The sequence below is a fragment of the Vanellus vanellus genome (assembly GCF_965231255.1).
Source record: "Vanellus vanellus genome assembly, contig: HAP1_SCAFFOLD_2290, whole genome shotgun sequence".
In the NCBI taxonomy this organism is placed as follows: Eukaryota; Metazoa; Chordata; class Aves; order Charadriiformes; family Charadriidae; genus Vanellus; species Vanellus vanellus.
The window spans coordinates 1-13,386 of record NW_028128296.1 but is presented as its reverse complement, the minus strand read 5'-3'; the positions used below and the strand labels follow the sequence as shown (position 1 = coordinate 13,386).

The 13,386-nt window shown below is 45.8% G+C and overlaps 1 protein-coding gene across 1 annotated transcript; it reads left to right on the top strand.

Annotated features, from left to right (window-relative positions):
• Nucleotides 1–3,035: 3,035 nt before the first annotated feature.
• LOC309684632 (N-acetyltransferase ESCO2-like) lies at nucleotides 3,036–11,198 on the top strand (the record flags this gene model as incomplete). Its single annotated transcript, XM_082500505.1, has 4 exons — nucleotides 3,036–3,097; nucleotides 4,634–5,639; nucleotides 8,196–8,286; nucleotides 11,134–11,198. Exons 1-4 carry the CDS (start codon nucleotides 3,045–3,047, stop codon nucleotides 11,196–11,198), a joined length of 1,215 nt encoding a protein of 404 aa, XP_082356631.1. The 5' UTR covers nucleotides 3,036–3,044.
• Between the last annotated feature and the right edge of the window lie 2,188 nt (nucleotides 11,199–13,386).

The following is a 13,386-nucleotide window of genomic DNA, read 5'->3' as shown; positions in this document are numbered from 1 at the left end:
GCTCCCCTCATAGCGGCGGGACCCGGCCCGCCACAGGCCCCCCGCCACCCCGCGTGGGCGCTAAGGCCTCCAGCCGCTCTCCCCTCACCCACTCACCGTTGGAGGTGAAGTAAAACACCATGGCGGCGGCTCCTCAGCCCGCCCGGCCCAGGGCTCCACACGGCGGCTGCTCTCCCGCTCCAGCAGCGACTGCCAACGGCGGTTGGGACGGGGAGGCGGAAGGCAGTAGGGCGCATGAGCACGGAGCGATCTCGCATGCGCAGTACCGTGAGAGCTCGCCTTCCTTCCCACATACGCATGCGCCAACTCTCCGGGCGGTGACTCCAATACGAGCGTTGCGCATGCGCAAAATTCCGGCGACGGGCTATGGCGTGATGCGCATGCGTTTTCTGCTCGCAACAGTGCTGGCTCTTCGCGTTGCGCATGCGCACTTCTGCAGTGTGCGCTTACTGTATGTGCTCATGCGCGAAGCTCCTCCAGCCCAGTCGACGGGGGGTGCTTCTGGCAGGCCGCAGGTGGGGGCCCGGGCACAGTTTATTTTATTTTTTATGTTTTTTTTTCCTGGATAGGGGTCAATGGCCTCCGGAGTGTGCGTTCCGGTTCGTTCTGGGCGGCGGGGTTTTGCTTTTCCATTGCAAGTAACCACCGTTTATGGAGGATGCTCCTCACAGCGAGGCAATGATGGCCCATTTAAAAGCACACGCACTGCTGGGTACCCATTCGCCGCCCCCTCAACCTTCGCAAGCGCCTCTCAATTCACCCTGTCCCCTCATAATCACAAATTTCCCGCCCCTTGAACCGCCTCTTCCCCCGCTGCACCGCTCACGGACTACAACTCCCATGATCCCCCGCAAAGGAGGCCCAGTGCACAGGCAGTGCCCCTCGCGAGGCACGCTGGGAATCGGAGTCTCTCTCGGAAGAGGGGTGGGTGGGTGGTGAGTTCTACTATCTGATTGGCTGGAAAACGGGTAGGGCGGGATCAAAGCGGCGCGCCATGGCTAGGCCAATGGCGACAGAGCACAGGTGAGTGACGAGGCGCTGGACCAATGGCAAGTGGAGGGCTGGGCGGGCGGGAAGAAGGCGCGCGGGTTGGAAGGCGCGGGAGCGATGGCGGCGGCGCTGAGGTGAGGGAGCGCGGCCAGGTCGGGGCGTTGGGGTTCGCGTCTGGCGCCGTGTCCAGGCGTAGGGCCTGTGCACGGGGAGCGAGGGGTGCGGGTGTCAGGGCCTGCTGCGGTTCTGAGGCGCGCGCGCGTGTGTGTGTGTGTGTGTGTGTGTGTGTGTGTGAGGGTGGGTGTCTCTGGGCTCAGGGCCTGGCGGGGTGTTTGGGGGCGGGGGGGGATTTCGGGCTGGTGTGGTGCTGAGGTGCAGCAGTCCCCGCGTACGGGTGCAGAGGAGGCCCCGGAGCTGCTGGGAGGGCTGGAGCCCCTCTGCTGGGAGGACAGGCTGGGAGAGGTGGGGGGGTCAGCCTGGAGAAGAGAAGGCTCCGCGGAGACCTCCGAGCCCCTTCCAGTGCCTAAAGGGGCTCCGGGAGAGCTGGGGGGGGACTCTGGGTCAGAGAGGGGAGCCGTGGCACGAGGGGGAACGGTTTGACACTGACAGAGGGGAGATTTAGACTGGATATAAGGAAGAAATTCCTTCCTGTGGGGGCGGTGAGCCCCTGGCGCAGGGTGCCCCGAGAAGCTGTGGCTGCCCCATCCCTGGAGGTGCTCAAGGCCGGGTTGGACGGGGCTGGGAGCAACCTGGGCTGGGGGGAGGTGGCCCTGCCCAGGGCAGGGGGTGGGACTGGATGATCTCTAAGGTCCCTTCCAACCCAAACTATTCTGTGAATACTGAGGTGTGGGACTTCTGGGGTGAGGGGCTGGCTGGCACCCGTTCTCAGAATGCTTTGGGAAGGTGCATGGGTGGAGAGCTGCTCTGCAAGGAGCTGGCTGTGTCAGCCTCACGTTAATGGTGCAAGCGATAAGGATTTGTGCCCCTACACGTGCACCTGGACTCTTCTGCCAACAGCGTGTCTTTGTCCTATCTTCTCCATCTCACCTGCACTTGATATCTCATTTCCCAGGTACCTGCAGGGTCATTGTTGTTGCCCTCTGATTCCAAGGCATTGCCTGCCCCTCTCTTGAAGCTCCCCTCTGCCAGTGCTGCTCGGTGCTGAGGTTGTACAGCTCCTGCTGCAGCTAACGCAGTCGTGACTCCATCCTCTGCCACGTCCTTGGTGTTCCTGGGCTTCACAACATCTTGTCATATCTGGGCTGTCATCAGTCACTTCTTCCCCAAAACCGCATTAACGCAGGCAGTTTAGGAGGAACTTCCCCCTGCTGGCAGATTATTGAATAAGTTATTATTTCTAGCAGTTCATGACTATTTATTATTAGGCTTCTTGGATACAGGGTATTTGTTTATTCTGGGGTTTCTGTTGTGAAACGCCATGTAACAGAAGAGTGAATCTTGTGCGATAATTATCTCAAACTGGAAGAGGTGGAACAAATGGCATCATGTGTTAAAGTGGTTTAAATGGTTTCTGTGTTAATGAAGGCTAAAAAAATGTGGTTTATGGTATTTGGCAAGAAGGGAGCTGGGAGAGAAACTCTAAAAGTCTTTTGGGTAAAGAGCTGTCTCGGCTGGAAGATAAATGCCACTGTGATATCCTCACGGGAATAAACTGGCCGTGAATATAGGTGGGAGCAAGAAGGTTTCTAGGAACCATGTTAGTGGGGTCTGGAATGAACACAAAAAGTAAAACACATTTCTGAATTACCTGACTATGTTTTAGAAAAGGACATTTAGGATGTGTTTGTCCATGGTGACAGAATTGAAACTTGACCTGGAAGATCCTTTCTGTGTGCGCTTGTTTTATGGCTTACGCTCAACTGAAACACAACCCTGTGTTCTAGTCTCTGAACTGCTGCCATTCAGTGTTTCCTTCCCACTCCTCCACCTTCTCTTCCTTCTTTACTAAGTTTTTTTGTTTGTTTGTTTGTTTTCTGCTGGAAATCTTTTTCAAGCTATTAAAAATGTGTTGTTGCAGGCGCTCTGGTGAAGACATGGCAGCTGTTACCCCACGGAAAAGGAGCCGTAGTTCTACTGATACCGATGGGTATGTTAACTTTTCATAATTTTTTTTCTAATAAAAACACCTTGATTGCTGTACGTAGAATAAAATAGATGTTTAAAATCCTTGAGAGCTTTTAATGTAAAGTGGAAAAAACATTAAGATCATTCTGAGACACAGTTAGCGTCAGCCCATGTTTATTATTCAGTGACTTGCAAGATTTTATATTGTAGTGAGCATCTTGAGAGATTTCATCTAATAGGGAAACCGAACTGAAAAATTATCTTCAATCTGTAGCGTAGCACAGAATTAGAAATGAGACAAAACCAGTACACTGAGCTGATACTCTGCAGGCCCACATTAGTAGGTTGCATTAATTTGTGTTAGGGCATTTGTTTTTTCTTTTATTAAGGTAAGGCATCTGGTTTTGGCAGTCGCCTCTGTCAAGTGCATATCCCTCCCTGTACGTGACAGTCACGCACAGGCCCAGCCCTGAGTAAGTCACAAAATTGGCAGAAACCTAAACATTGTTTAGAAACTTGAGAAATAAACCCCCTAATGTTTGCATTTCTTTGTGGTAAAGCTTCAGTCTTTTGCATTTGGAAAGACGTGGATATACAGTACAGAAATACTGAGCTCTGCACAAATTATCTGAATAGTCTTCTAGTGTTACTAGAAAAATAGATCTTTTGTTATGAATGCCTAAAAAATTATAGATTTTTTTTTTTTCCCCCTAAATCTAGTGGAGGATAAGCCACTGGCCGTGAACAAAGCTCATGGCTGAGCTTTAAATCCAAAAGAATGCGTTATTTCTCATTCTTTTGTAACTCTACTGGCTGAACAGATTTTTCTCACGCTTGTCCTGTACTTCCCCCACAAAAATATTACAGGGGGGAGGGGGGAGACCAGGAGCGAAGTTTGATTTTTGAATTGGGAGGAAAAATTCCTGAGATAGGGTGTAAATACTCGCTGAGGAAAGGCCGTGCTGTGTTGTGTGTCAAATAAGTCACAATCAGGAACGTGTCCTCTGTATAAATATGTATCTCCTTTTGGGCAGTAGGTTCAGAGGGTTGAGATTCTGAAATAGCTGTCAGAGTGAGATTTTGGTGTGAGCCTTTTGGAAACTGGTGTAAAATATTGTGAGATTCCCTTCCCCAAGCTTTATCCGCCTTACAACTGAGGGATGCACAAGCATTTTCAGAGGCACAAAGCTGAATTTATGCAGTTGGTCTGAAATAAAGCAAGCTTTTTTTTTTTGTCTCCTTAATCATGAATAGTTCTGATCCTGTCAGCAGCGTTCCAGAAAGCAGAACGTTGTTCCCAGGTGTTTTAACAAGTTCAGGCAGGAAAATGGATTTGCTATTTAAAAAAAAAAAAAATATGCGGAGAATGGCGAGACTGTCTTAGGCCTTTTAATATTTGTATATTGTATTTTGCTATTTGATATTTGTATTTGTTCCAGGGCATATATCAGTACAGGCAGGTAGGCTGAGTGAAAATTAAGTGTTATTTTAAGTAAAACAATAATTGAATATCTTTCAATAGTACAGGTGATGTTTTGCTCCATCATTATTTTTACAGTTCCTCCCTAGCCTTTGAGACCCCTGTGAAAAAAATGATGATCGGCTTTGCTGAAGGTCTGTCTCCACTCAAGAAATCGAGAAATAATTGGTTTGCCTCTCAAATAAAAGGGTCATCGAGCTCCAGTGATGAGACGAGAGAAAGCGAGGTTTTCCGGGTGAAGCCGGCGCTGTCGAGGCGGTTGGATATTTCACCCCTCCAGGCAGCCAGCGTTCCCACAGCCACCCAGAGGGAGTCCGCGGGGAAATTATCCCCGAAACCCGCTGCCTCCTACAAGCCCCTTGTGCCTGTGGTGTCTTTTTATAGCAAGGAAAAGCAGTACCTTACTCCTCTTGAGAGGAAGCAACTGAACGAGAACCACCCTTTGGGGGAGAGGAGCAGGGGTGAAAATCTCCCAGCTGCCAGCAGGACTGAGAAGATGAACGTGAACTTGAGCAGGAATACGAGCTCAAAGCCAACCAAGCATGCAACCAACTCCAAGCATGGCAAAACTGTCCCCAAGGCGCTTAAGAAAGCAAAGGGAGATGTTCCACCAGCAAAACCCAGTGTGGAGAAAGAGAACGTGAATTGCCTCATTAAAAAGAAGATGGATTCGCCTTTCAGAGTCCTAAGCATGACAGTTAAACCAGCCCTAAAACTCCAGTTGGGAGCAGCGTTCTTTTCTGCCAGGAAGAAATCGCACTCTAAAAAACCCGTTGTCGACGCGAAGTCTCTCCAGGGTGTCCCCAAATCTCTGCAAGAAAATTATCAGCCCCGACCACTGACAACTGCAAAGTCTAATTCAGCTGATAGAAACAAAATTGCTGAGGCGGGTGGTGTGCTGAGAAGTATTCCTGCGCCGCAGAAGAAGGGAAATGAAAACAGGGAGGACTCTACAAGCTGTGCAAATCGAGGGAGAGATTCAGCACGCGAAGGAAAAACGTCTCCGCAGAAAAGCGGGAGCACCTCTGGTCCCTTTTGTGCTTCCAGGTCTGCAGCCGCAGGAGACAGCGATGCAGAGAACGTGGTGAGTAGAGGTGTCACTGAGCGAGCTGGAAGTAACACACGCGCCAGTTATTCGGACGTAGGGTGTTCGTTTAGATATATTGGTGGATTTTACCTAGGAGGACTTTCACAGATTTATTCCTGCATTACGAAGGCAGAAAACTGTGATAAACCTCCAGGAAGTTGTTGTCAGCATCCCTGCCTGGCGCTAGCTCTTGGTTGCAGTGAAATATTCCGTTTATGATGGCTGAAAGGAAAGCTTTCTGCGGGAAGTTTTTGCAAAAGACACAACAGACAATATTTATCTCAATATTTATCTCCCCCCTCCTCCCCCTCCCCCCCCCCCCCCAGGATAAAGGGGGCAAAGCTGTAAAGTAGTTTTTAAGCATTTTTCTTTTCTTCTTGTTTTAATAAATGTTACAAGTTCCAGCTTTGACCTTGCGGAGTTTTGTGGGAGGTCACGAGCCCGCATCACGGGCATTCTCCCAAGATAACATGTCTGCCCGTGAAACGTTACCTTCTCAAAGCTTCTTGAGAGTTCTGCTGCTGTGCTCCGTGAAGCCAATTATGTTTTTTCTCAGCCAGTGAAGTAATTGGACAGAGAAAGCCAAATTGTTTGTAGAGTGTCTTAATTTAGAGACTCCTCCTGGGTCACAAGATGTTGCTTGCTGGTACAGCCTGTGCTGTAATTCCCGCGGCGCTAGCAGGCTTTGGGCTGCTCTGGGATTACCTTTTTGGCGATTATTTTCTGGGCAGGAACTCTGTGTGCTAGTTTTGCGGCTGCCTTCTCCAAGGAAGGGAGGCTGAGCCCCTGGTTCTCCTGCTTTAACAAACCAACACCGAGTTTTCTGAGCTGGTCTGTGTTTGAAGAACTTTAACCTTTTTGTATACCGCTGAAGAGGTACAAGCAATTTTTATCTGTTGCTACCTTAGCAGTGAATATACTCAGTGATACTCAGAATTCTACACTGATGGAAAAGAGTTGTTTTCGGGGTTTTTTTTTAAACATATATTTGATTCTTGTGCAAATATGTTTAGGGTTAAACTTCGCAATGAGTCTCACTTATTCCCAACCACTTAATGCTGGCCAGACCTCGCTTTTAATTTTACGATTTGCCGGAGAACTGTTCAGCGTGGGATGTGGATTTTGCTTTCTAGCGCGGTGCTGAGGTGTGAAAGGTGAGGGTGGCGATGGAGCGAGTGCGGCAATAAAATACAAATTCGCAACAGGTTCGCAAACTATTTCATTACACTTAATGCCATATTTTGCTGTTGCGTTCTGGCATCTGAAACGTGGGAAAGTAGGAAAAGCCACTGGAATAACACTGTAGTCTTTTCTACTGGGCACTGAAAGGAGTGGTGAACAAGACGGGAAGCTGTTTTTATAGGGCTAATGTATTTTATATTCCTGTGTCCGTTCAATAAAGGATAGTTTATTGCCTCCTTTGTTCACCTGCACTGTTTTAGTATCTCTCTCACATTCCTGGGCTGATTGTCAATATGTTTTTACAATGCAGTGTTAATAAGACACAAATGTTAGCCTGTGCAATCTAATCTTGCACGTGCAGTAAAAAAAAAAAAACCAAACCAAAAAAAAAAAAACAACAAAAAAACCCAAAACCAACAACCCCACACTTGAAAGCATTTGATTCTGCTGTGACGGCAGGTTTTTTGTGTTGGCAAACTATTTCCCAGAGGTTAAACCAGCAGCATGGAGCCTTTGAAAAGGGGACGTAGCGACTTCGTAACTGCAAACTGAACGCAGACCAAGTTTGGCCTTGATCTGGTCTCAGATTCAGCCACAGCCGGTTGCTTTACCTGACGACTGTCTGGGGTTTCCGATGAGATGGGAAATAACACACTGTGGTATGCAAAAGGAGCAGAGTTCTAGGCAAAAATCAGTTTGGTGAACTTTCATTTTTATAGAACGTTTGCCAGAGGCTTCCAAAAGCTGTGAAGATGGATGGTTGTAGAGAGAGAATGAAGCAGAGTCCTGGAAATGCCGAGGTGAAGAAATAATACGAACCTCTACAGTTAAGATTTACTTAAAAACAAAAGAAAAGAAAAAAAAAGAAAAAAGAACCACATCTTGCAATCAACCAAAAGCAGGAGCTTAAGTAGGTGTTAAGGTTGGACTCGATGATCCCAAGGGTCTCTTCCAACCTAGACAATTCTATGATTCTGTGATTCTAAGGTGTTGAAAATCAAAATCCATGCTCGTTGTGGTAAGCTGAATTGGGTCTGACAGCAGTCCGAGGCAGGTAGGTGAGAAACGTCCATGGTATGGCTCAAGGCTGTGAGTAACCTGCAGGAAACAAATTTTTCCTTAGTGCCGGAGTGCAATGTTTTCGGCAGCATTTTCAACTTCGGCAGTCAGGCGTTAACAACGGGGAGATGGGCAGTCCGCTAAGATTGCGTTTCGTTGTTGGAAAATAACAGCCGTTGGTAACACTTCATATTGTCAATTAATGCTCATTGTGCATTGAGCGCTTGAGCTGTCTGTGATTCTGCAGCTGCTGTCTGAGAACTGAACTGGAGAGTTTTCTTTTTGCCCTAAAAATGTTGTCTTAATTTATAGGATGTTGATGAGACCAGGTCTTCTGCAACTCTTGAGTCAGACGATTGTATTATTCCTCCAAGCCAATCTCCGTGTAAGGTGAATAAACGAGGTAAGTTGGATTATACGTACCTTGGTCTATGACTCTTGTTGCTGGAGGAAAGCGAGGCAGAAGAGACTTTGAAAATCTCTTGGGTTACCAGCAGGATCAACTCTGCTCAATTCCCATGTTGTTCTGTAATTTAGTGTTTAAATAAGCTGGCCAGTAGGGATGGAGATTCTGCTGTCTCCCTGATGAATCTCTCTTAGTGTTAAGCAGTATGTAAACTGGTTTCTGTCCTGATGTCTAACCTGTATTTCCTCTTTGCTTTACTACAGAGCCCATTCCTGGTAAGATTTGGGAAATGGCTGTATTTGAATCCTATTATTAGGTTTTTCCCCATTCCTTTCTCCTGGACTGTTACCCTGATTCTTTCAGCTTACCTTTTTAAATCTTGATATTTTTTTTTATTTTTTTTTTCTGTTAGGCATCTGATTTTTTTTTTTTTTTTATGTACTTCTGTTCTCCAGACTGAGCCGTGTCTTTCCTGGTGTGGTACTCCCAAACAAGTCTCAATCTGAGCCGTACCACCACTGATTAGCAGGAAAGTTGTCATTCATACGTTTCACAGGCAGCGAACACATACATTTCCACAGGAAACTTTGCGAGATGCCTTTGGTTTGAGGTAGACAGTAACCCAGGTGTTTTATGTGCAGCTGCAGTTGATCCATATCCCTTATTTTACCCCGGATTGCTGCTAAGTGCGGTGGTTCCCCTTATTCTTATTTCAATCTAGTTGTTTTGCAAGAATGCTTTTTAAATTAAACTCTTAAATACCCCTATGTGCTAGCCTATTACCTGCAAAGCTTTAAGAGTATATTATTGTTTACTCCTGATGGTCACCAAGGAAACTCCGCTCTCTACTTTATGTTTCGGCAGTGAATTATTAACAAAAATTATTTGAATATGATTTTTTTTTTTTCCTCCTGGTCAACTTTGCCCCTTTTCTCATGGTTGGTTTACAGAGACCATACTTCCCTGCTAAAGCAAGGGAATTTTCAGAAGTTATATATTAATTTTAAGACATTTGTTATTTTTCTTCTTGGGAATAACAAGTGATAATAAAAAGAAAATATGTTGCTTAAATATTATTTTATTAAAGCAAACCAATGTGTTGGCCTCTACCTGCTGTCTCATCTTCCAAGTATGCACTAACATGTGCCAGTATGTTTGCAGAAGTTGAGGTCATGTTATTTTATCCTAATTTCCTGGTTTCTCCATTTTTCCCTTTTAAAAACAGGCAGAATTTGCTATTCCAGCCTCAGCAGCCCTGGGTTCATTCCGTCCTTGCTACTCCCAAAGTTCTCTTTACATCTTTCCCCAGCTGTGGAAGTTCAGATCTCCTTTGTGTCTTAATAGTGCTGACAATCTCATCGCAACTAATTCTTTTATTGATGACTGAAATAAAAAGGCACTGAGTGGTTTGTTGTCATTTCTCATCTGGTTTTAGTGTTTCCTCCTCTTTCGGTAGCTGAAACCTCTGTTTTTTCCCCTTGCTGTTCCAGGATGCTTCCCTGGTACTCTGGCCTTCCCAGGTAGAGCTCAGTTTGCATTTTGGCATTTCTGCTTTCAGTCCTTCGTGTTGCTGCTCAGCTTTCCCCTGGTTTTCTAATCCCATTTTGATTCCTTGCCTTGTCAGGGAGTGAAAAAGTCATGATTTAGCCGTGTTTGTCTCTTACTCCGCTTCTTTCTGGCGCATCTGGTCTTAATGTGTTTCTTGAAGAAATTGCCAGCCCTCCTGAGCTTTCCGCCCCCTCCCTTTAGTCTTGCTTCACACGGGAACTTATTTATCTGCTTTTGGAACCTAGTGAAGTTTGTTTTATTGAAGGTCACCGTTTCTCCGTGCCTCCTCCTCCTCTTGTTCTGAGGAGTGGCATGCTCTGTGCTGCCAGCCGCTCTCCTTTCTGCTATCTCTGGCTCTGTAGAAAACACTCCTCTTCCTCTGTTTTCCACCTGTTTATAAAGCTGTTGCCATCGCGTTCCCAAAGATTGTCTCACCTTATTTGCCCGCTGGGGCCTTTCCCAAGAAGTGTCCTGGCCCTCTAAGACCCTGCGTTTCTAGGAAGCCATAGGCTTTTTATTGTTTATTAGTGTCGTCTTCATGACTTCTCACCATCTTTTCCACTACTGATATTAACAGGGGACTCTTTTTTATTGCGTCCCGTTTCCTAGAAACAACCGGTTCATCTTCATGGCACGTTTTGTGCAGGCTGTTGGGGCCGCTCTTCTGCTTATGTACTTTACTGTGTTTCTGTGATTCCTAAGAAGTCTCCGTCAGTTTGCGAACGCAGTCAAAATACGAGAGCAGAAAGCAGCCTACTGCCTAAACTTTTTACACTCGAGGGAAAGTATATTCCTGACTAATAATTTCCTTGCTTTTACTTACCAAAGTCTTTGCTAAATTGTGCTGAAACCTCGTGCTGAGCCTGTCATTTCCCAGCTTCTCTAGGATGAAGGAGCTATAGGTTCAGGCTTCCTCAGTCGAAATAATGGAAAATGGAGAAACCTGTGCTTGGTTAACGCTCTTAATCAACAGCCAAGGGAACACTAACTACTGCAGCAGAAATTTCTGCTTTATCATTCCAGTGTGAGAGGGGAAAGTACCAGATAGCCTGAGCAATGTCACTGACGTGGATTGAAGGTAATTATGGCTGGATACCACTCGTGAACATAACTTTTATATCCTGCAGCCTCAAAAGCTTCCCAGTACTCTTATAAACTCTTGTCTGTGGAGTTCAGTTTCACTGTTGTGGGTCATTTTGAAGTCTCACTGCTGTTTGAATTTCTGTTTCCCTGTGTCAGTGTGTTCTGCAACTACAAAGGATTCTAAACCACAATAACTTCTCTTGTCTTTTCCAGCATCTCCTTCAAATGCTGTTGTCTACCCCATTTTCAGTGCACCCCCCACCAGCAAGAAAAGGTAGGTTAATCTTTGCTAACCCTCTGAGAATGATCAGAAGTGTCCTATCTGCAGAACCGTTATTTTTTTAACCAAATTAACTAGTTCTAAAAACAATAGCTTAGCTTTCTCCCAGTCCTTGTAAGGTTTGGGAGTCTGGGCTGTTTATTGTGTTGGCTTTTTTTTTTTGTTGTTGTAAAGAGATGATGAAAGTTGTGTTGGTTTGGGGGGATACTAACCTGTGAATAAGGAAATACACATTTGCTTACTGCCTGTAGTACATCTTCCTTGTGAATTTGTACATATTATTGAGTTGATTATTTTTTTTAAGTAAAAAGGAAATAATAGTTTTCTCTTAGCTGTTGCTAATGAGAAAATCATTAGAACAAGGGGGATTGTTTCGTGATACATTCATCACCAAGAATGTCGCAGCCTTGCTGCTGTTTGGGCCCCGAAGAGGGATTTTTATTTATTTATTACTACTTCTGTGTGTTCTATATCTCCATATCTGGAGTGTCCATGAGCAGTAACTTTCAGTCTTTATCTACTGGTCGTTCATTAGGGACCCACATCTCCCATCAGCCAGAGACCCTCGACAGCGCTAACTATGGATTTGAGTTGGTACCAGAGTTATCAAACTGAATCGTCTCTACTCAGTTTGACAAGTGCAGTGGCTCAGCGTAACTTTACGTACGATGAGCAGGGAGATGTTGCTGTCCCTCGCTAGAATCTGGTCGACGGCCTGACTTTCTGTATCTACCTTTTGGTCTGCCCCATAGACAGCAAACGCAACGCACGTAGGAGTTTAGTCCACCTACATCACCAGTCGGTATGGCAGCGATGCCTCTGGCGTGGCCGTTCTTGCCCTGTTTGAAGCGATTCTGCGTCACAAGCAACCTTTTTGAGCTAAGTTTGTGTACATCAGCTGCAGCGTGTGGAAATGCGACGCTGTGTTTAACTGGGCCAGTTAAACTGCGGGTCCCTCGTTGGGTAGCGCTGGAAAGGCTGACGGGACAGGTCCGTAGCTCTGCTCAGACCCGTCTGTGGCTCTTGGCAGGAGCTGGCAGCTTCTGTGTCGCTGTCACACGCTAACTCCTTTACCAGTTAAGCCTATAGTATTTGTTTTTTTTAAACTGTTGAAATGAGTCACTTTTTTGGGAGGGCCCCGGCTGGTTAAAGTTGTCCAGAGCTAAAGATTTCAGAAGGCTTGTTTACCTGCCCGGAGCTGGTAATTTAAAGAACACCTGCGTTCTTTAAATTTAGTGCTAAACTGATCTCTCTTTGCCATCAGGGTCACTGCTTTTCCATAGCAACTCTTCCTGTGATATGTTTTTGTAAATATTACAGTGCTGTGGCTAACGCTGGCCAACATCTGCGCTGTTAGCGCTCCGAGAAGTGTCTGGGTGCTATACAGAAGTCGCCTCAAGTGCAAAGATCAGTAACTGCACTGGTCGGGTGTGTTTTGTATCGCACTTAGTTTTAACTTGTGAAATTTTAGTAGAGCAGCACGCTCAGAAGTTTTGATGTAGGTGCCGTAGACAAGACAGAAATTGTAATAAAAATGGGTGAAAAGGATTATCGGAAGCCCCTGCTTCTCCTCCGCTTTCCCGTGCTCACCTGAGGGGGTTTTCCCAAATCTGCTGAGCGATGTTTCAGATTCAGTGTGATGGAAATGAAGTGTGAGCGTGTGAATTTTGCTTTTTGGTTCTGTAAAAAAAAAAAAAAAAACAAAACAAACAAACAAAAAAAAACAAAACAAAAAAAAACACACAAAAAAAAAAAACCAAAAAAAAAACCCACAAAAAAAACCAAAACAACAACAACAAAAAAAACCCCAAAAACCAAGCAACCATGATCTGTGCTTCTGGTTAGCTTAATTCTTCAATTAATTTGCTGCTGTACTCGTAGACCTCTACTGGCAAAAGCCTCGTTTTCCCACACAAGAACAGAGCTACTACTCCCTCTCCCATATTGAATCAACTTCTGGATACATTTTGTTAACAGTAAAGGCATTCTAAGCTGAGTTTATTGTGAACATTAAGTGGTTTGGTTTGGTTTTTTTTTTTTTTAAAGTTGCTCCTAAAAGAGCCAAAATAAACCTTCCAAGGCTTGTCGCGCTACTGTAGTCCTCTGTCACAGAGGTGTTGAAAGAGAGATCCGATGGCAATATTTGCTTTGCTTCCTCATGTGGCTTTTACAAATACCTTCCGTGG